Source organism: Erythrolamprus reginae, chromosome 11, assembly GCF_031021105.1.
Source record: "Erythrolamprus reginae isolate rEryReg1 chromosome 11, rEryReg1.hap1, whole genome shotgun sequence".
In the NCBI taxonomy this organism is placed as follows: Eukaryota; Metazoa; Chordata; class Lepidosauria; order Squamata; family Dipsadidae; genus Erythrolamprus; species Erythrolamprus reginae.
In genome coordinates, this window is record NC_091960.1 from 5,036,070 (window position 1) to 5,059,455 (window position 23,386).

At 39.7% G+C, this 23,386-nt stretch overlaps 2 protein-coding genes across 8 annotated transcripts in view; one reads left to right on the forward strand and one right to left on the reverse strand.

Moving 5' to 3' along the window:
- Positions 1-6,660, forward strand: LOC139173886 (zinc finger protein 665-like). The gene is made up of 5 exons (XM_070763761.1): positions 1-135; positions 884-1,155; positions 2,580-2,647; positions 2,987-3,168; positions 4,263-6,660. Exons 1-5 carry the CDS (start codon positions 99-101, stop codon positions 6,167-6,169), a joined length of 2,466 nt encoding a protein of 821 aa, XP_070619862.1. The 5' UTR covers positions 1-98; the 3' UTR covers positions 6,170-6,660.
- CD79A (CD79a molecule) overlaps positions 6,322-23,386 on the reverse strand; it is a 22,089-nt gene continuing 5,024 nt past the window's right edge. For 5 of the 7 annotated variants that reach the window (XM_070763766.1, XM_070763764.1, XM_070763763.1 and 2 more), the window contains exons 2-6: positions 22,015-22,355; positions 15,776-16,261; positions 11,987-12,105; positions 8,698-8,766; positions 6,322-7,585 (exon numbers count right to left, since the gene is read on the reverse strand). In XM_070763766.1, coding sequence (XP_070619867.1) covers positions 7,463-7,585; positions 8,698-8,766; positions 11,987-12,105; positions 15,776-16,261; positions 22,015-22,069 — 852 coding nt within the window. In that variant the 5' untranslated portion in view covers positions 22,070-22,355 and the 3' untranslated portion in view covers positions 6,322-7,462. The remainder of the gene's footprint in view (positions 7,586-8,697; positions 8,767-11,986; positions 12,106-15,775; positions 16,262-22,014; positions 22,356-23,386) is intronic. The other 2 variants (XM_070763769.1, XM_070763770.1) reach the window with 2 other exon arrangements.

The window sequence follows — 23,386 nt, forward strand, 5'->3', positions numbered from 1 at the left end:
AAACAAAAGCTGTGCCAGAAAAGAAAAAGGAAAGGAAAAAAGAACAGAACGAGGAAATTAGCCCTTACAGATTACGGAAGAGAGAAAGAAAAGCATACATGGAAATAAATGAACCAAATGATGACGACTACTTGTGTGAGAGGCACTTCTTTAATGATCTTTTCCTCATTTTTCTAAACAAATTTTATATATGCTTACAGATTTAATAATTTTTCTAGTGTTTTTCAAACAATTTACTAAACTTTAAAACTATTATATAATATTAGCAGGATGTGTGTGTGTAAGGGAGACTAGTATAAATCTATTTCAAGCTATTTAGCTCTCATCAGCTGGCCATAGCCTTCTTGGATTTGAACTTGAGCTGCTTGTCAGGCAGTTGCCTTAACCTGTAAGCCACAAGTTCTCCTACCTGTATCAGATGGACCAGGGGAGGGATTAGCGAAAGGGAAAGGTGAAAGGAAGCAGTATGCTCCCTCCCATATTTGGGTATACCAGGTGATTCAACAGAAAGCTTTTTGGTGTTTATTGGCAAACATTTTTTCACAATATGCAGCATTTTGCCAGGATTCATTCTTTAGCTTCCCAGTCTAGTATACAGCTTTAGGATTTTCTGGTAATTTCATTTCCAAGTATTAAATAGTCCCAACCCCTCCTGAGCCTTGAACCTCAGTTCATCTACTATTTTGTTGTTTAAATAATTGATAGGCATAAAAATCAGCAGGATAAAAATCATAAATGGATTGTGAAATCTTCATTGAGATGCAAACATTTCAAGTCATATTCATAATATATATTGCCTATAGAATACTAAGAAAACTGAATTCAACACAGGATAATTCGTTGGACTCTGACTCCATGTTCTTATCTCTTTTCACTCTCTTAGTTTGTGAATATTGCCTGACTTTCTTTGTTGATGAGTGTCCTGTTCATGGTCCTCCACTTTTCATCAGAGACACAGCAGCTGAACTAGGACTGCCAAATAGAGCCGCCTGCACTTTACCGTCAGGTTTTAGAATTGGTCTTTCAAGTATCCCCAGAGCTGGTTTGGGAGTCTGGAATGAAAGGGACACATTGAGTCCAGGAATTCATTTTGGACCATATGAAGGGACAAAGACAGAGGACGAAACAGCAGCAAACAATGGCTATTCCTGGCTGGTATGATCACAGTACTTCGACTTTATAGCAATTTCATGTAATTTTCATTTTCAGTGACTAAACAAGCCTAATTTGGCTTAGGGGCAGACTATTTATGGGACCGTCTCCTGCCGCATACCTCCCAGAGACCAATCAGATCACACAGAGTTGGCTTTCTCCGTGTCCCGTTGACTAAGCAATGTAGGTTGGCGAACCCGCGGGGGAGGGCCTTCTCTGTGGCTGCTCCAGCCTTATGGAACCAATTACCCCCCAATATCCATACTGCTCCTACCCTTCTGACCTTCCAAAAGGCCATGAAGACCTGGCTTTGCCAGCAGGCCTGGGGGCTGTGAATCTTGCCACAGCCAAATTATGCCTGATTTTATATGTAGGTGTGGTTTTTTGGGATAGTTTGTTAGAGTTTTATAATGGAGTTTTACTGTTTTTTAACTAATATTTGACTTTTTTATTGTATTGTATTGTATTATTTGTTGTTGTAAGCCGCCCTGAGTTCCATTGGGATTGGGTGGCATAGAAGTCAAATTAATTAAATTAAATTATGTTACAGATAGTACCACGTGGCTTTATAGGTAATTCTTGACTTAAACAGAGGTGGGTTCTTCCTAGTTCGGATTGGATCGCCTAAACAGGTAGAGACCCACTGGGGATGTCACAAGGGCATCATGGATCCAGTTCAGTCTGTGCTGGTTCATGGGTGCCATCATCTCCCCCCCCCCCAATTTTTTTTTTCTTTTTTACTGTTTGAAAGATTTTTTCCTCTGCTGCTGCTTGAAAAAGGGCCCTACCACCCACCCCCAGGTTTATACTTACCTTTATTACCTCTGCTGTGGTTTGGGCTGATTATAGCTACTGAGCATGCACAGAACACAATTGCACGAGGGGATGCATGCGACATGAGCGAGCATGTACGTGCAAAACATCACAATGCGAACAGGTGGTGAAGGAAAGTGGAACCCACCCCTGACTTAAAACTACAACTGGGTTCAGAATTGTAATTATTAAGCAATATGGTGATAAGACAAGTCCCTTTGTTTAGCACTCTCATAACTTATAATGGTTGCTGAACAAATGGTTACAAGTTGAGGACTGCCTGTACTTAATGTTTTTCCTTTAAGTATGCTAGTTTGTAATAGCATGAAACAGCATTTTCTGCATTGTGATGTGTGATCACGTCTCTAGAGAGGTTTTATTGATTTATTGCTTTTGGTACTTTGCAATTTGTTTGAATTGAACAAAGCTGATTATATAAGATATAAAGTAGGGAAATGTTTTGTTATTTTATTATTAAATAAAACATTTTCTCCATTTCTTAGAGATTAATTAAGCTAAGGCATTTTATTATTACTATATTACAATGAAATTGTTATTTATAATTGTGTAAATTCCACATTAACATAAGTAGTTCATGTCTATTATATTTACAGATTACCAGAGAGCAGAATTGTTACATTTACGTTGATGGAAAGAATGAAACTACTTCCAACTGGATGAGGTAAAAATCTTTGATAAAATTAAAGAGATTTTTGTATTTTTAAATGGAGCTTTGTCACCCAAAACTTTCCCAGAATCATTCCGTCTGCTGTCCAGTCTCACCATCCTGAAAAGCTGATAGTAATATTCTAGGACTGTAACTTTTTATAACACAATTGTATGCATGCATATATGTATTTGATTTATATACTACATTTCATTTAGTATCCCAAGGTGACTTCAGGTAGGTAGTCCTCAACTTACAACCACAACTGAGCCCAAAATTTATGTTGCTAACTAATTTCCTGGGTTTTTTTGATAACAACTTATCCTTTTAACATCAGTGACCCTTTTAACACAGGTATGTTAACTGTGCCAGGAATGAGGAAGAACAAAATCTTGTTGCCTTCCAGTATCATGGGGAAATATACTACAGAACGTGTAAAGAAATTCAACATCATTCTGAGTTCTTGGTTTGGTATGGAGAAGAATATGGAAAGGAACTTGGCATCAAATGGGGATCTAAATGGAAATCGCTAAACGGTATAATGCTAGATGATTTGTTGCTTAAATTAATAAGGATCGCTGGAGACCAGAGAACTTAGTATCTAAGGAAGTATTCTAATAATTTAAGACCCTAGGCCAAAATATTGTTCTTGGGTTTTTTTAAAAAAAAAAACAGCTTTACAAATGAAATCGCAGCATTGTACCATAAGATGTCTAGGAATAATTTCGTATAGTCAGCGTCTGTTGACAAAACTGATGTTCTGACATGGTGTTAGTGTGCCTTCTACAATTTTTCCAGTTCTTATTCCACTTTTAAGTAGCATTTTATTTGAGGGATAAGAGATAATTTGTATTTGTACTATTATTGTATAATAACAACACGATTATAGCTATTACATAAAAATTCGGCATTGGTTACATTCATAATAAGAATATTGATCCATGGCCCATATTTTTCCTGCAGTAAGAGTTATTTTTGATAGTACACTGTAGAATAAAATTTTTTAGACGTACTGCCCTTGTTTTCCTTTCAAACACAAATCTTAAAAACTATTTGAATAATGATAGGAGGAGAAATATATGTTACATTGTTTGGCCCTATACCAGTGATGCCGAAACTTTTTTTCCTCTGGTGCTGAAAGAGCGTGTGTGGGGAAGCCTTTTTAATGTCTTTATAATATTTTCCACGTAGAAAATAAAACCTAATCAGAAATTCTTGTTCACAATAAGTTATCAGTTTGACAGAGATATTAATGCATACATTATAATATAGAATAATCTTCATATGAGTGCCTTACAAATTCAGATTGTTCAGTCCAGTTTATGATACCATTCTGTTAAGCTCCAATGTACTTTAACATCTTGTGTAAAACCTTCCAAGAAAGAAGTTAAGCCTCGAAAGAATTAAAATTAAATTTATACTGCATTGGTGATTGCAAATTATCTAATTACCGTATATACTGTAATAAGCATTGATATAATAAGAATAGTGAACTTTTTAATGTGGAAGGAAAGTCTACTTTTTCATTGCTGGACTAGGTTATAAAAAAGTAAGAAAGTATAAATCATAGCAGGTTCCTAATAGAAATAGTCCTTTTTTGTGAATAATTTTGTTTTTTCTTTGCAACTAGTTCACAAGCAGAATTCGTACTTGGCGAAGAAGCAACACATAGTTTGCCATGAGTGTCCCAGTTGTGAGACAGCATTTACTTGCAAAGATTATCTCGTCCGTCATATGAAATGGAGGCATTCTGGATTTATGATACTTGCTGAAGAACCAGAAAAAATACTAACAGAAAAATCATTACCCAAAATAAGAAGTTATGCTTCCTACCAAGTTATGGTGCAATATAGAACACCAAGCAATATGAACAAAGGTAAAAATTATGAAATGCTTTTTTTGAAAGATAGAAATAAAGAAGCAGAGAATAACAATCATAAAAACAATGGGAAAAAACATTTCCAGCTTCTTACTCACAATCAGATACATAGAGGAAAACCATATTTATATAAAGAACATGTAAAAAAGGTTGATGGATCATTACTATGTCTCACCAGACAGAAAGGGAGGCATAGAGGGGAGTTTTATTCACACAGAAAATATGAGCTAAGTTTAAGCCAATCACCCGGACTATTCATACGGAAGGAAATGCATGTAAGAGAAGAGTCATATTCATGTAGGGAGTGTGGGAAAAGCTTTAGCCAATCAGCAAACCTGACAATACATTCTCTCTCCTGGACATACACAGGAGAAAGAATGTATTCATGTAGGGAGTGTAGGAAAAGCTTCACTGCCTCATCACACTTGGCCAAACACAAGCAGACTCACACAGGAGAGAAGCCATATTCTTGTAGAGAGTGTGGGAAAAGCTTCACTGACTCATTAGCATGGACCAGACACAAGCAAACGCACACAGGAGAGAGGCCGCATTCATGTAGGGAGTGTGGGAAAAGCTTTAGCCAATCAGCAGACATGGCCAAACACATGCAGACACACACAGGAGTGAGGCCATATTCATGTAGGGAGTGTGGGGAAAGCTTCATTGACTCATCAGCATGGACCAGACACAAGCGGACGCACACAAGAGAGAGGCCATATTCATGTAGGGAGTGTGGGAAAAGCTTTAGCCGATCAACAACCCTGACTACTTACATGCGGACTCACACAGGAGAGAGGCCATATTCTTGTAGGGAGTGTGGGAAAAGCTTTAGCCGATCAGCAAACATGGCCACTCACATGAAGACGCACACAGGAGAGAGGCCATATTCATGTAGGGAGTGTGGGAAAAGCTTCACTGTCTCATCAAGCTTGGCCACACACATGCGGACGCACACAGGAGAGAGGCCATATTCATGTAGGGAGTGTGGGAAAAGCTTCATTGACTCATCAGCATGGACCAGACATAAGCGGACACACACAGGAGAGAGGCCATATTCATGTAGGGAGTGTGGGAAAAGCTTCATTGACTCATCAGCATGGACCAGACATAAGCGGACACACACAGGAGAGAGGCCATATTCATGTAGGGAGTGTGGGAAAAGCTTCACTGTCTCATCAAACTTGGCTACTCACATGCGGACGCACACAGGAGAGAGGCCATATTCATGTAGGGAGTGTGGGAAAAGCTTTAGCCAATCAGCAGACATGGCCAAACACATGCGGATGCACACAGGAGAGAGGCCATATTCATGTAGGGAGTGTGGGAAAAGCTTCACTGTCTCATCAAGCTTGGCCACACACATGCGGACGCACACAGGAGAGAGGCCATATTCATGTAGGGAGTGTGGGAAAAGCTTCACTGTCTCATCAAGCTTGGCCACACACATGCGGACGCACACAGGAGAGAGGCCATATTCATGTAGGGAGTGTGGGAAAAACTTTAGCCGATCAGCACACATGGCCACACACAAGCGGATGCACACAGGAGAGAGGCCATATTCATGTAGGGAGTGTGGGAAAAGCTTTAGCCGATCAGAAACCCTGACCATTCACATGCGGACGCACACAGGAGAGAAGCCATATTCAGGTATAATTTAGCTTCAGTGTGTCATGAATAATGCTCCAATATTCATCAAGTTTGACATAGACCAACTGTCCAGTAGTGTTGCTAAATATATAAATATAAATCCTGAAGTACTTTTGATATGAATAACACATCCAGTAAAAAAATAAGCCATGGATTTTGAATCAAAAAATAAAGTTTAGTTTATTAAAAAAAACTAAGAGGAAATTTAAGATATGGTTGTATCATCATCGGTAATAACAGGGGATTGGTTAAAACTCTCAAATGTTGAAGAGTTATCCCATGAAAATTATTGGCACCCACTAAAGCCAAAACCCATTGTCTTTGGAATTTATCCCGCTAACACTTCTTTTTGCTACTGTTTGCTCTGTGGGGAAAAAAAATAAGGTAAAGGCCTTCCTGTATTCACAAGTCTGCAGTATAAATAAAACTATGTTTTTCTTTAAAAAATGGAAAAATATTAAAATGGCAAATAAACAGTGCAGAGAAACATTTGTCCTCGTCATTCCGCCTTATCCTTTTTATTTTTGCAGATGTCATAAGAATTAATGTTCTATCAGCGAGAACTGTTGTTGGACATCGACTTCTTATATTTTATTTCTTCATATACACATCACAGATATTGTTATCCATTTATGTTTTTACAGGGAAATGGGACATCTATTTTATTCCACCAGGAATAAAAAATTCTGTATGCAGCTACTCCAAAGACTGGATAAGTGATGACATTTTCTTTGTTTCTTTAGTGAGAACATACACACTATCAATTAGCACCATCCACAATAAGGTTTTTCTATAAATATGAGATAATTTTTAAATGTTCAATTCAGAGGAGAAAATGTTAATTTGAAATGAATACAAATATGATTTACCAATGTGCTTCTTTTTGCTCAAATTGAGCAGTTGAAGGCAAGCATAAGGAGTTAATGGATTGCAAGTGTCACCATAGGTAATATTTAGCCATTGCTTTGGTTTCAGAATCTCAGAAAGATGCTCCTTTTTAAACTAATGGCAATCAGGAATCAGAATTACAAAATAGTATATAATCCAAGTATTTTCTTTGCTTGGAAAATCAAAGGATACGTTTTTGCTTATTTCATTTATGTTATTCTATTTAAGCCAATTTTTTACAATGCAGAGCTCACTTCTTCACATTAAATTTATACAATTACTGTATTATTATCTAAGAATAGGGAAATATAGAATCACCATCACATATATACACATTATTAGCAAGAGATAGTAAGAAAGGATTTTAAGATAACCATTTTCAATAAACTAGAAAATGACAACGAGGCATTTTTAATTCATGGTTTCTCTGGTTTCTCTAGCTGTAAATCAATCACTTTGACATTGCCTATGTCTTGATAGGTAGCTTGTAAGCCCCTGGAGATGTCCTCATACATTGAGCAATCATCCAGATTCAATCCCTAAGAGAAAACGACAAAGAGTTCATTATTCTGAAAGTCATGTAGTGAGGAAGTTAAAGCTAAAATCCTAAACAATTTGGGACACCTGATCGCAAATATAGTACATACAATAAAAGTAACACCAAGTAATTAATAAAGCGATAAATATATTTCCAGTTGGAAAAATGTCCTCCATTGATGAATATCAGGATGCTTCCTGTATCCCGTTCCGTCTCTAGCACCGTCATTGATACACTATCTATATTCTTGCACTATACTGTAGTTTGGAATACTGTAGATGATAGTACTGTAGATGAATACAGTGTTCCCTCAATTTTCGTGGGTTCGAACTTAGCGAAACGGCTATACCACGGTTTTTCAAAAATATTAATTAAAAAATACTTTGCTGGTTTTTTCCCTATACCACGGTTTTTCCCGTCCAATGACATCATACATCATCGCCAAACTTTTGTCCGCCTTTAATAAATATTTTTTTTAATAAACTTTAATAAATAAACATGGGGAGTAATAATCTAAATGGTTGCTAAGGGAATGAGAAATTGCAGTTTAGGGGTTTAAGGTGTTAGGGGATGGCTTGGGATACTGTTCATAGCCAAAAATAGTGTATTTACTTCCGCATCTCTAGTTTGCGGAAATTCGACTTTCGCGGGCGGTCTCGGAACGCAACCCCCGCGAAAATCGAGGGAACACTGTACTGTAGATGATAGTACTCCTAACTGGAATCTCTTGTTTTCATTGTTATATACCCCATTATTTCATCTCCCTTGCTTCTGCAATATGCCAATGAATCGTTCCATTTCTCCACGATTGACCTCTCCAGGTTCCTAAGAGGCCAGTAAGGGGCGTACATAAGTGCAGTGGTGTGCCTTTCGTCCCCTGTCCAATTGTCTTTCCTTTCTCTCACTTATCATATATATTTTCTTTCTTTCATATATCCTCTCCTCTAAGTTCACTTTACCCTTATATATATTACTACATGTCTATTTTTCTTCCTATGTATTTGTGTATTGGACAAACGGATAGATAGATAGATAGATAGATAGATAGATAGATAGATAGATAGATAGATAGATAGATAGATAGATAATAAATAAATAAATAAATTGACTTACTTCATACAGATTCTCCTCTTCACAAGCTTTCTTCTTGGCCTGCAAGAGGCGCTCATTTTCCCATCTCTTCTACAAACAAGACAAGAAGAGGCAAGTAATACTATAATTAATAATAATAATAATTTATTAGATTTGTATGCCGCCCCTCTCCGAGGACTCGGAGCGGCTCACAACAAGTAAAACATCATATACAAATCCAATGTTAAAACAGTTTTAAAAACCCCTATTAAAAACAGTCATACAACCCAAACACACCATACATAAAAGGATATATCAATTCCTCCATGCCTGGCGACATAGATGAGGTTTCAAAAGTTTGCGAAAGGCAAGGAGGGTGGGGGCAGTCCTAATCTCCGGGGGGAGCTGATTCCAGAGGGCCGGGGCTGCCACAGAGAAGGCTCTTCCCCTGGGTCTTGCCAGACAGCATTGTTTTTTCGACGGGACCCGGAGAAGGCTAACTCTGTGGGACCTAATCGGTCACTGGGATTCGTGCTTTAAGTTCTATTTTAACTTCAGCTTTGGTGAAATTACATATAAATGTTTTAGTACTTTACTCATGTATTGTACCATGCACAAATAAATACAGTAAATAGAGGATACTTAAGGGTAAATTAAGGGCTTTACTCCCATGGTTTCTATCCAGTCTATTAGATGGGCAAGCTCTGAATCCACTTAATCAAAGACTGTCATCTAGCAGTCCAGTTTGCCCCCACCCCCACCCTGAAAATCATACTGCCCTAGATTAAATTCTAAAATATACTGCTCATGTTTCTGAAAGCCTCAAAGACCAGACTGTTCCTATTTTGTATGGCTTCTGCAATCACATGAATTTTATACCTACATAGATACTGTATATTATTTTTGGGCAGCTGGGCAGCTAACAAAGCTAACCTTTGTTAGCTGCCCAGAATAATAGTGAAATAGAAAAGTATATCAAATAATTTAAGTAAGTAAAATCAACCAGGAAAAACTATTCATGTGCAGATAGTAAACCACAACAGATGTTTGAATAAACCTTGTCACGTAGCTAAATAAATTCAACTGTCAGATATAACTAAGAGCTTGGATGCAGGGCTGCATGTTGGACCATAAACTGGAAGAATTTTTTAAAATAGTAATTCAATATTTACTATAATAAACAGGTTTTATGCTATTGAGCTATTCTAAGCATACTGTAGGTAGGTCCACTGACTTTCATATAGAAATGGGTATGTAACAACAAATAGAAACATAGACGATTGACGGCAGAAAAAGACCTCAGAGTCCATCTAGTCTGCCCTTATACTATTTCCTGTATTTTATCTTAGGATGGATATTTGTTTATCCCAGGCATCTTTAAATTCAGTTACTGTGGATTTACCAACCACGTCTGCTGGGAGTTTGTTCCAAACATCTACTACTCTTTCAGTAAAACAATATTTTCTCACATTATTTCTAATCTTTCCCCCAACTAACCTCAGATTGTGCCCCCTTGTTCTTGTGTTCACTTTCCTATTAAAAACACTTCCCTCCTGGACCTTATTTAACCCTTTAACGTAGTATTTAAATGTTTCGATCATGTCCCCCCTTTCCCTTCTGTCATCCAGAAATAAAAAATATTTAATAATAGTAATAATAGTAGTAGTAGTAATAACAACAACAACAGAGTTGGAAGGGACTTAGAGATCTTCTATTCCAACCCCCTGCTTAGGCAGGAAACCCTACACTACTTCAGACAGATGGTTATCCAACATCTGCTTAAAAACTTCCAGTTTTGGAGCATTCACAAGTTTCTGGTGGCAAGTTGTTCCACTGATTAATTGTTCTACTGTCAGGAAATTTCTCCTTAGTTCTAATTTGCTTCTTTCCTTGTTCAGCTTCCACTCATTCCTTCTTGTTCTACCCTCAGGTGCTTTGGAGAATAGGTTGACTCCTTGTTCTTTGTGGCAATTGTGATATTGGAAAACTGCCATTATGTCTCCCCTGGTCCTTCTTTTCATTAAATTTCATTAATTTGATTAATTAATAGGTGATGGATTTAAGATAAAAGATGCAGCTTGTTTGTTTATGCCAAGAATCTGGGCCTAATTTTTCATCCCCTTGATGAAAATACTCTTTGAGACTTACATATGATGCTTTGCATTAAATGATGGAAAAAATAGATATATGCAATACTGGAGGAATATTCTACTAAAAGCAGGCATCAATAGAATTTTATTTTGGGAAAACAACTATACATTCCTCCTAATGTGTGTAGCTAACAATTTGCCTAGGTGATAATCTATGTCACAGGAACAGTTACTTAGATTACTGCCAATTGGATCTGATATAATGCATATTAATAATAATAATAATAATAATAAGTGCAGACTCTGTAAAGAAACAGATGAAACAATCAATCACATACTCAGCTGCTGCAAAAAGATCGCACAGACTGACTACAAGCATAGACATGATGCTGTGGCACAGATGATCCACTGGAACTTGTGCCGGAACTACCATTTGCCAGTGGCAAAGAACTGGTGGGATCATAAGCCTGAAAAAGTGGTCGAAAATGAGCAAGCAAAACTACTGTGGGACTTCTGACTTCAGGCTGACCGAATTCTGAAGCATAACACACCAGACATTGTGATCGTGGAGAAAAAGAAAGTATGGATCATCGACATTGCAATCCCAGGAGACAGCAGAATTGAGGAAAAGCAGCTAGAAAAATTGGTGAAATAGGAAGATCTAAAAATCGAGCTGCAACGACTCTGGCATAAGCCCGTGAAAGTGGTCCCAGTGGTACTTGGCACGCTGGGCACAGTGCCAAAGGATCTCAGCGGACATTTGGAAACCATTGGAATTGACAAAATCTCCATCTGTCAATTGCAAAAGGCTGCTTTACTGGGATCGGCAAACATAATTCGCCGCTACATCACGCAGTCCTAGGTGCTTGGGAAGCGCCCGACTGGTGATGGAATACGAAATCCAGCATAGTAATCTCGTTTGCTGTGTTGTACTGACATAATAATAATAATAATAATAATAATAATAATAATAATAATAATAATAATAATGTGAAAAAATGTTGAAAATAATATAGTTCCAAGAATAATAATCTCCTAATTATGCTTTTGAAACAAGTTGATTTTTCCATTACTGTATTCTGTCTCTAATGCCTCTGCAAGGAAACAAAACATTCTTTTGCATGGTGATCAAAAGCAGAACAAGATCTGGTGACTGGAAACTATGCACAAATAGATTTAGAATGGGTCATACTATAAATGCGTGTATGGAAATGATATCGGAAGGGAAAAAAACAGCTCACCTTGAAGAGCAGAAAAAGGCCAGGACCGATGGCACAGATAAGCAGAAGGAATCCTTCAACAGTGATAATCTTGTTTTTAATGGATTCACTCATATTCAGGAAGGAGACAGGGCGAGGCTCTAGAAAACAGCCAGAAATGGACAATTGATTTGGAGAAACCTCTTGACATTCCTGGTCTTCCTATTTACCATCCAGTTGGAATTCTCCTTTTCAGAATTATTTATGCTGCCAACTCATCTTGCTGCAAATCACAGCTATGTCTATTAATTCCTCGAGGTCCTTTTATCAAATACCAATTTTTGCAAAATGGCAAACACATTGACAAAAAAGACTGACACATGTTAATTTTTAAGTCCTCGAAGTTCTTTTATCAAATACCAATTTTTGCAAAATGGCAAACATGTTGACAAAAAAACTGACATATGTTAACTTTTAAGTCGTCGAGGTCCTTTTATCAAATACCAATTTTTGCAAAATGGCAAACACATTGACAAAAAAGACTGACACATGTTAATTTTTAATCCCAGTGTTGATTTGCATGACATTCTCATCTTAGCTAGTTTTAATCCAGGTTAATGGTGGCTCACGTATTTAGTGTAATTATTGGCCATTTAGTTAACTGTTGGGTTTATTTTATTATACAAACCTAGAACGTGGGTTAGTTCAATAACTGATTAACTAAACCATGTTAGTTAAATATAGCCAACCTTTAGGCATTATTGCTTGGCACAGACTCTGTTTTATAGAGCAGAAGATTATATGCATTGATGTACCGTATTTTTCGGAGTATAAGACGCACTGGAGTATAAGACACACCTTAGTTATTGGGGAGGAAAAGAGGGAAAATAATCTTGCTTGCCAGGTATTCATCTGGCTAGCATCCTTAGTCTGGTCAGCTTCAGCACATTATTTTATCCCCTGCTTAAGGGCTTAAAAAAAACTTTATTCTGAGACAGTAACAATGAAAGAGCTTGCAAGCCAATAAGAGCTGGGAACATCGTTAGCACCTGGAAAGAAACAGTCGGAGCAAGTAGAGCAATGGAAACAACCCTGCAAAGACTTGGAGCTTGGAAAACATTCTTCGCAGAGAGTAACTATGAAAGAGCTTGCAAGCTGGTAAGAGCTGGCAACATTGTTAGCACCTGGTTAGGGCTGGAAAGAAACTTACTTGAAGCAAGTTAGAACAATGGAAAAAACCCTGCAAAGACTTAGGGCTTGGAAAACATTTTTCACAGAGAGAAACAATGAAAGAGCCTGCAAGGTAAGAACTGGGGACATTGTTAGCAGCTAGTTAGGGCTGTTGGTGGGGGCGGGAGCTACACTCAGAGTATAAGACGTAATTATCAGCCTTTTTTAGGGAGGAAAAAAGTGTGCCTTATATATCGAAAAATACGGTATATATTTAAATTGCATATGTATTTCCTAATCAACTAACCAACCTCTCTCTCTCTCTCTCTCTCTCTCTCTCTCTCTCTCTCTCTCTCTCTCTCTCTCTCTCTCTATGTGTCTATCTATCTATCTATCTATCATCTACCTACCTACCTACCTACCTACCAACATACTGTACCTATCTATCTCTCTATCTATCTATCTATCTATCTATCTATCTATCTATGTGTCTATCTATCTATCTATGTGTCTATCTATGTGTCTATCTATCTCTATCTATCTATCTATCTATCTATCTATCTATCTCTATCTATATCTATCTATCTCTATCTATCTATCTCTATCTATCTATCTATCTATCTATCTATCTATCTATCTATCTATCTATCTATCTATGCTGCCCCTCTCCGTAGACTTCTATGCTAAACCAGCTATCTAGATTTCTCCTGTAGATGTCTCTTCCTCCAAAAGGTTTGGCAGACAGCTGACCATTTCAAAACTTCAACTCAAGGTGTGTGGGCTGGAGGTGGGTCATATCACAGACAAACAGTAATTTCAAAAAGGAAATGAAAGTTCCAATTCACAGTGTATTGCAATGGAGCATATTAAAAAAAACGAAGACTGAGATACTGTAATTTTGAGCCAGACAAAAGGACAAAACAGCTATGTTGGAATCTAATTGTTTTGGAAGAGCATGCCATAAAAAAGGGAACTCCTCAATATCTATAACTCACCCCAATTCCCATTCCCTGAAATGATTACATTAGCTACTATTATTTCACAAATACATGTTTTTATTAAAAAAATAGTTCTATAGACTTCTAGACATCTTTATCTACATTAAATCTTTATCTACTATATTTTGAGGCTGAAATGCAAGATGAGGAAGTGGGTACTTAACCCTTTACTTCCATTAGTAATGAGCAATGAATAACTAGTAGTCTATTATTTCACCATAAGCCATATTCTAATTGTTCTATAAATGAAACCAGAAATATATAATAACAATACAATAACCTTGTATATTTCTGCCAAGTGATGAGGAATTTTATACATTGAATATAAGCTCTAAAAAACTAACCCCAATAGGTTGAATGATCTCTGAACTAGATCAATGCTGTTGACTTGCCAAACACTTAAAACCAGCTAATAATATGAATCCCCATCCATTGGATGCAGGCAGCACAGGAACCTATGCCCTCTCTGGTCCATGGGAAAAAACTCTCCATGAAACCAGTCCCTGGTGCCAAAAGGTTGCAAGACACAGGGCCAACCTCTACCTATTTTTTTAAAAATATTGAGGTCTAACCTAGTTCTCTTAAAAAAATATATAAAACTGAGAAAGGTAGAAGGAAAACAAAACTAAAATGGAACGACTAGTAGCAATCTGTACATACTTGATTATAAGAGTACAGTGGTACCTCTACTTAAGAACGCCTCTACTTAAGAACTTTTCTAGATAAGAACCGGGTGTTCAAGATTTTTTTGCCTCTACTTAAGAACCATTTTCTACTTAAGTACTTGAGTATGGAAAAATTTCCCAGGAAATTTGAGAGTGGCATGAAGGCCTGGCCAGTTTCCTGCCATTCCCCCTTTAATCCCGGCCATCTTGGGCTTTTCTGGGCTCTTTTGGGGGTGTTTAACGAGGCTTTGGGAGCCCAGAGCGAACAGAGCTTTTTCCTTTCTCTGGGCGCTTGGAGAGGGAATAAACCACTTCATTGTGGTGACTCCCTCGCACTATCTATCTATCTATCTATCTATCTATCTATCTATCTATCTATCTATCTATCTATCTATCTATTTTATTTCTATGCCACCCCTCTCTGAAGACTCGGGGTGACTCACAACATATAATAAAAAAACAGCAATATAAAATGACAAATCCAATTAACTAGCTAAAAATCTAACCTAAAATCCCTAATACAGTATTTTAAAAATCAATAATATACACTCAGACTTCAGCCACACATGACATTCATCAGTCAGGGGACTGAGATCTAATCGCCCCAAGCCTGGCGACCTAAATGAGTCTTGAGACTTGCGGAAGGCAGGGAGGGTGCGGGAGCACGAATCCCCGGGGGAGCTGATTCGAGAGGGCCGGGGCCCCCACAGAGAAGGTTCTACACCTAGGCAATTGACCTTGTCTATTTGACGGGAACTGGAGAAGGCCAACTCTGCGGGACCTAACCAGTCGCTGAGATTCATACGGCAGGAGGCGGTCCCATAAGTAATTTTGCCCGATGCCATGTAGGGCTTTATAGGTTATTACCAACACTTTGAATTGTGTCCGGAAATCAATTGGCAACCAATGCAGTCAATGACCAACAAGCTCAACGTCTTAGCCACTGAGGAACCGCATCCCTTAATACAACCTGTAGTGCATATAAGGTTTATACTCACTCCTGACCCACAGAAACGTTCCACAGGAATGCCCACGGCTACTGTAAGCGACCACCAAGCAATAGTACATGCCCGTGTCGTTCTTTTGAGTCGAATAAAAGAAAAGCTTTGACCAGCCTTGAAGGACATTTTCAGAGATTTTGCGGTTTGCGGTAGCAGGGACGTCAGAATTGGTGCTACAATTTGGGGAGCAAGATTTTTTCCAGGAAACCTTTGCATTCGGGGGAGCATCAAACTGACACTCCAGAGTAGCAGACTCCCCTTCCAAAATGATCCGAGAGGTATCTACGGGTTTCATGATGACGAGCGTCTGGAAACGTTGTTGCATCACCGGCTTGGAATTATTACAGGTGGGATCCGTTGGCGCCGGCGTAGGCATGACAACGTATTCTTTGGCGCTTGCAGGGTTTTGATCGGTGCTATTGACTTCCTCTGTTGTTGGAATGATTTTAGTGGTATTAGTAGGTGGGTTGTCACACATACAACCTGCAAATAGAAGAAGAAGAAGAAAAAATTAATCAAATTTATATAGTTGCCTGTTCTGGTTGCAGGCTAATTCAGATAAGATTTGGAATTGACTGCTAGTCCCTGTTGTGGTTAGCTCTGGTCCTGCTCCTTCCCCAAGAACTGTGGATGTGGGGAGACATCCACATGCTGCAGGCCTGTTTTGCCCCCGGTGGAATCTGCTGATGAAGGCTCCTCTGGCCAAGAAGAGATGAGTGACAGGAGGAGAGTGAGGCAGACAGCTCAGAAGGAGATCAATTATCTGGCTCCTCCTTGGATTCAGAACAAGAGTTAATGATACAGCTACGCATGCGGAGAGTGATGCATAGGCAACAACAACTGAGAGATTGTTATCAAAGAAAATGAGGCCACCTGTGGTTGGGTGGGGCGGTGGTCATTAGTGAGGCTGCTATAAAGAGCAGCCTGTGGGTTTGGCCATTGTGGAGGATTATCTGATCATGTTTCGTGACTGCTTTACTGACTTTGACCTTTTGTGTGCTGATTTTTCCCCGCTTTGAAACTAAACCAGAGCAAAGTGTGTTTCACTTTCTGAAAGAAGAAGGACTGTGAATTGCCTCACAGCTGCAAGCTAAGTATCACAGAACTGATAAGGGACTTGTACAAATTACCAGTTTGTTTGGAGACGAGTGCTTTTTGCTATGCAAAAAGAGTGCTCTGTTTATTTGCATTTTCGGTATAAAGAACATTGTTTTGAATTTTCAAACGTGTGTGTGTCTGAAATTGTATCTGTGCATTTTTGGGAGGATTCTACCAGAGAGCTCGACAGAACAGTCCCCAAGTCTACGGAGAGGGGCGGCATACAAATTTAATAAATAAATAAATAGATGTTTATTTTGTAAAACATAGCAGATCTTCTCCTATGTACCATTCCTTTGGTACCCGAGCAAAAAAGGTTCGCCCTCACTGGTATAGGATATCCTGCTTGAGCAGGGGAGTTGGACTAGATAGAAGACCTCCAAGGTCCCTCGCGGTTCTATTCTGATTGAACCATTGGGTCTATTCACACAACACACCGACTCACAGGTCAATAAGGTATAACAATGTGAAAACCCAGACTGTTTTTTAAAAAAATATTTTAAAAAAATATTTACTGATCCCTCACATCTTGGACACAAACTGTTTCAACTCCCACCTTCAAAACGTCACTACAGAGTACCGCACACCAAGACAACTAGACACAAGAACAGTTTTTCCCCTCGAACGCCATCACTCTGCTAAAGAAATAATTCCCTCAACACCCTCAAACTTTTTACTAAGTCTGCACTTCTATTTCTACTAGTTTTTTCTCATCATTCCGATCATCCTTTTCCTCCCACTTAGGACTGTATGACTGTAACTTGGTGCTCGTATCCTAAAATTTTTATTAATATTGATTGTTTCTTCATTGCTTATTTGACCCCTACGACAATCACTAAGTGTTGAACCACATGATTCTTGACAAATGTCTCTTTTTTTTTTTTCATACACTGAGAGCATCTGCACCAAAGACAAATTCCTTGTGGGTCCCATCACACTTGGCCAATAAAGAATTCTATTCTATTCTACTCTGTTCTGTTCTGTTCTATTCTATTCTATTCTATTCTAAATGGTTAGCTGGATGCTTGGAAATTCAGTAGGAATTTTCTCTGAATATTTGTACGTCGGATTGAGGAATAAGGCCTGCGCAAAAATGAAAAGGGGGGGGGGAGAAGGTCACATTTCCCAATATATCTTGCGATCTTTCCAATAACAAACCCTCCCCCGAGTGCTTTCCCTGCTGGTAAACCCACCCAACCACATCTCCACAACCAAACCCCAAGAGGGTGCTGATGGTTTTAGTTCCCTTTTCCTGCCTCTGTTGACAGGAAACAGAAGAGGACCACTTCTTATAAGGCGGAAAGATTATGGTCCACCCTTGCCCAGGTATGCAGAAGCCTTTGCGGAACCAGATTTGAGACGTTTTCGGAGGAACTACCGGTATATCTCTAAAAATAGTTAGCCCCCAAAGTGGCTTTTTTTTTGGAAGCTTCTTGGATGAGAAGCGAAACATCTTCAAAAGAAGTCCAGTTACCTTTTCGGGGGAAAAACACACCTTACCTGGGAATAAGTCACACTGAATTCAGTAGAGCCTGTTTTCGGTTAGGTAGGCATAGGCTACCGTGGTTAGGTCCCTCTTTTGACATGGGGCCAAGCCAGCTTAATCAAGCCAATGTTTTGGGGTCGCTGGCCTGTCCATAAGTGCCACCTCTGATGGGCATTTACAGGAAAGGAGGCTTAGTTTAGGGTACCGTTTGAAGCTTTCACCTAGCTACAGAGGATACTCATCCGGAGCAGGTTCGCCACACCGTTCATGGTTATCGCGGTGCCCAGCGAAAACAACAAGAACCCAAGTAGCTGCACTGCCCCCACTCTTCGCTGCCTTCTCTTCTGGGCTCGGAGTAGCTTGCAAATGGGAAAACACTCCCTGTCCAGGGGAAATCAATCGAGATGGACCACCCATGTTCCCCAGGCTTACAAGCCCCACCCCGGCATCGCTCTGTGCCTCCTCAGGGAAGCGTGCCCCACTATTTGAGAAGGACTGCATTAACTCAATTGAATGGGTTAATCTAAAACATATGAAGAATGGTTGCAGGAACTGGGCATGACTAGTTTAATGAAAATAAGGACCAGGGGAGACAGAATAGCAGTCTTCCGATATCTCAGGGGTTGCCACAAAGAAGAGGGAGTCAACCTATTCTCCAAAGCACCTGAGGGTAGAACAAGAAGCAATGGGTGGAAACTAAACAAGGAGAGAAGCAACTTAGAACTAAGGAGAAATTTCCTGACAGTCAGAACAATTAATCCATGGAACAGCTTGCCTCCGGAAGTTGTGAATGCTCCAACATTGGAAGTTTTTAAGCAGATGTTGGATAACCATCTGTCTGAAGTAGTGTAGGTTTTCCTGCCTAAGCAAGGGGTTGGACTAGAAGACCTCCAAGGTCCCTTCCAACTCTGTTGTTGTTGTTAAGTGTTGTACCACATGATTCTTGACAAATGTATCTTTTTCTTTTATGTACGCTGAGAGCATATGCACCAAGACAAATTCCTTGTGTAGTTCTCTATCCATTAATATAGGTACAGGCACCTATTCTCTAAGATTAATTTTGATATAAGCAGTGATGGTCTCCTATGCTATGGGTACGGTGAGGTATACAGAACAGGTAGAAAAAATTTGGATTTTTTTTTCTTTTTTTCCTTTCTGGGCTCTGGGAATGTTTTTCCTATCACAGTAAATAAGGTTGAATGTGTATAATTTTACAAGAGTTGTGCATGTGTGCATACACTTTATATAGTAGATAATGCATATTTTGTGTATCTGTATGTACACATATGACAAATATACATAGAATCAAAGGGTATATTTTGGGTGGTCAGTAATAATAAATAGATAGGGAAATTGTATCTCTTTGAGGTGAGGAGAGGCCAGGCATCCTAACCCAAACCCTTGACGTGAGTGACGTCAAGCTGGCTACCTTTAAGCCAGTCACATGACCTTTAAGCCACCCCGGTCACATGATCACCAAGTCACTCCCACCTGGTCACATGGCCAGCAAGCCACACCCACAAAATAAGCCACGCCTACAGTGTGGTAGTAAAAATTTTTGCAGCCATTCATTGCCTACTAAGGATACAATTCTCTATCAATTGATATAGGAACATTCTCTAAGATTTATTTTGATATAAGCATATATGTATAGTTCCTTGAGGGTGGCTGTGGAATTCTGGGAGTTGAACTTCACATACCTGAAAGCTGCCAAAATTGAGAAACATTAGAGATACCAAAGATTCAGTCTTGAACTATTTACATACCGCGAATTGTTGCCCCCCAAAAGTCCATGCAATCCTAAATTGCATCATCAGAGGGATAGAATCAAGAATCAGCGTACCAATACAGCAATTATACGCTGCAAAGTCCTGCCCGTCAGCAACTACTTCAGCTTCAACCACAACAACACAAGAGCTCACAACAGATTTAAACTTAATATTAACCGCTCCAAACTTGACTGTAAAAAATGCGACTTCAGTAACCGAGTTGTTGAAGCGTGGAACTCATTGCCGGACTCTGTAGTGTCATCCCCAAACCCCCAACACTTTATCCTTAGACTATCCACAGTTGACCTCTCCAGATTCCTAAGAGGTCAGTAAGGGGTGTGCATAAGTGCACTAGAGTGCCTTCCGTCCCCTGTCCTATTGCTCTCCTATATCTCCTATACCTTTCTTCTATTCCTATATTTATTCTATTCTTTCACTGCTATATTTTATTCCTATTTCTTCTCTTCTCTTCTTTCTTGTACTTTACTATGAGTATATCCTCTATAACCTTCATTATATATTTACTATAGGTATACCCAATATAACTCTCATTGTGCAATGGACAAAATCAATCAATCAATCAATCAATCAATAAAATAAGTAGCGGCAACCCCTGTCTCTAAAACAGTGGTGGCAAATCTTTTTTTCCTCAGGTGCCGAAAGTGCGTGCATGCACACTATCACACCTGCACGAGTGCCCATACCCATAACTCAGTGCCCGGGGAGGGTGAAAATTGCCTCCCCTGTCGTCCCCACCCCCAGAGGCCTTCTGGAGACCAGAAACAGCCCATTCCCAACTTCTGATGGGCCTAGTACAGTGGTGGACTCCTATGGGTACCGGTCAGGTACTTAGTACCAGTAGCAAAATTTTGATTGCCCCCCCCCCCCTTTTTCCCCCCTTCTGGGCTCTGGGTATGTTTTTCCTATCACAGTACATGAGGTTGAATGTGTATAATTTTAGAAGAGCTGCGCGTGCGTGTGTACATACACTTTACATAGTAGATAATCAGGAGTGGGCTATAGCCCAGATAGGAGTGGGGTAGCAAAAATGTAGCTCCACCCCAGAACACCCAATTGTTGTACACTGCTTGTATCTTGAGAAGGGTGGCATAGAAATCTAATTTAATAAGTAAGTAAGTAAGAAAGAAAGTAAGTAAGTAAGTAAGTAAGTAAGAAAGTAAGTAAGTAAGTAAGTAAGTAAGTAAGTAAGTACGAAAGTAAGTAAGTAAGTAAGTAGGTAAATAAATGAACAAATAAATATGAAAGATGTTGAAACAAAATGCATAAGCCACACCCACAGTGTGGTAGTAAAACTTTTGATAACCCATCACTGGCCTAGTAGGCCCGTTTTTCATCCTCCCCAGGCCCCAGAGGTCTCCCCTGGAGCTGAGGAGGATACAAACGCCCTCCCCCATCCCTCTGGAGCCCCCCCGGAAGTTGAAAATACCCTCCTAGAGCCTCAGTACGAGCCGGTAGATATGGCTCTGCGTGCCACCTGTGGCACCCGTGCCATAAATTCGCCACCAATGCTCTAGAGCAGTGTTTCCCAACCTTGGCCACTTGAAGATATCTGGACTTCAACTCCCAGAATACCCCAGCCAGCGAATGCTGGCTGGGGAATTCTGGGAGTTGAAGTCCAGATATCTTCAAGTTGCCAAGTTTGGGAAACACTGCCCTGGCCTAGAGCATAGAGTTGCAATTGCCCAACCGTATACACCTGTATACCACCATCCCCAGCCTTGAGAGACAGGTGAACGCAAAACCAAGCTGCTCTCCGTGGCAAAAACAAAGGAAGGGTTTTAACACGTAGACTTTGCCCCCCCCCCCCGTGTTGTCACAGCCACCAGTCCTTAGGTTACAGCCAACTGCGACTTGATCTTTACCTGAAAGGGCTCCCAGGAGAAGGAGAGACCACAGGTGCCATCGGCCAACTTCCATCCTGTTCAAAACTATCCCACAGGGTCGATTGTCCGCAGCATCTATGCTGCAGTCGCCGCTGGGCTCCGCACTCCTTTGAGTTCTTGTATGTTTTGTTTCTTTTCCTGTTTTAAGTAGATTTCAGGCGATGCGCCTCGGTGCTCCCTCGCTCCACCCAGAGAAGAAGTCAGCCTGTTTTTTTGGTTTTCGTTTGTTATCTACTGAAGCTTCAATTTGAGGTTAGGTTGAGTGTCTTCGGCTTCGGTAGAAGGCACAGCCAGAAGTTCCTCCTTAGGACATTTCGTAGCTAAAAAGCAAGAACGTCTATTTACAAAGTTCTCTGCCAGCGATTACAGGTTACAGGAACATACAGGTAGATGTTAATCTATGAGGGTCGTCCAGAAAGTAATGCACCACATTTTTTTCTTCAACAATTATTTACTGAACACAATGAAACTTACACACAAGAAAGAATGTTTCTTCTACACTCCCTATTTTTCCACTTACTCTCCATTCCGTTCTATGGCCTTCCTCCAGCGAGACACAAGGGCGTGTATGCCCTGTCGGTACCACTCCTTGTTCTGGTCATGAAGGCATTTCTGCGCGAATCACTGAACTATCTTCTAATGGCCTCACCCTCTGTGCCCAGCGACTAACCGTACTTCTGTCGACTGCAGATTCTCCACAAACTGTACACAAACGTTTGTGAATGTTCCCAACAGTTTCTTTCTCTGCAGTGAGAAATTCAGTGATGACACGCCTGCACGAATCCCAGCAACCGATAAGGTCCCACAGAGTTGGCTTTCTCCGGGTCCCGTCGACTAAACAATGTCGGTTGGCGGGCCCCAGGGGAAGAGCCTTCTCTGTGGCGGCCCCGGCCCTCTGGAACTAACTCCCCCCGGAGATTAGAACTGCCCCCACCCTCCCTGTCTTTCGTAAACTACTCAAGACTCATTTATACCGCCAGGCATGGGGGAGTTGAGATAGCTCTTCCCCCTAGGCCATTACAAGTTATGCATGGTATGTTTGTGTGTATGTTTGGTTTTATAATAGGGGTTTTTAGTTGTTTTTTATTATTGGATTGTACATGTTGTGTTTATTATTGTTGTTAGCCGCCCCGAGACTGCGGAGAGGGGCGGCATACAAATCCAATAAATTATTATTATTATTATTATTATTATTATTATTATTATTATTATTATTATTATTGTAACGTACATCACTTACAGAAGCCATTTCCCGACCCCTAGGTTGAGAACCACTGACCTAGAGAATACATTAATCTGGTAATCTGATTAAGAAGTTCTTTGAATAAAGTCTTTCTATTGAATTGAGGAC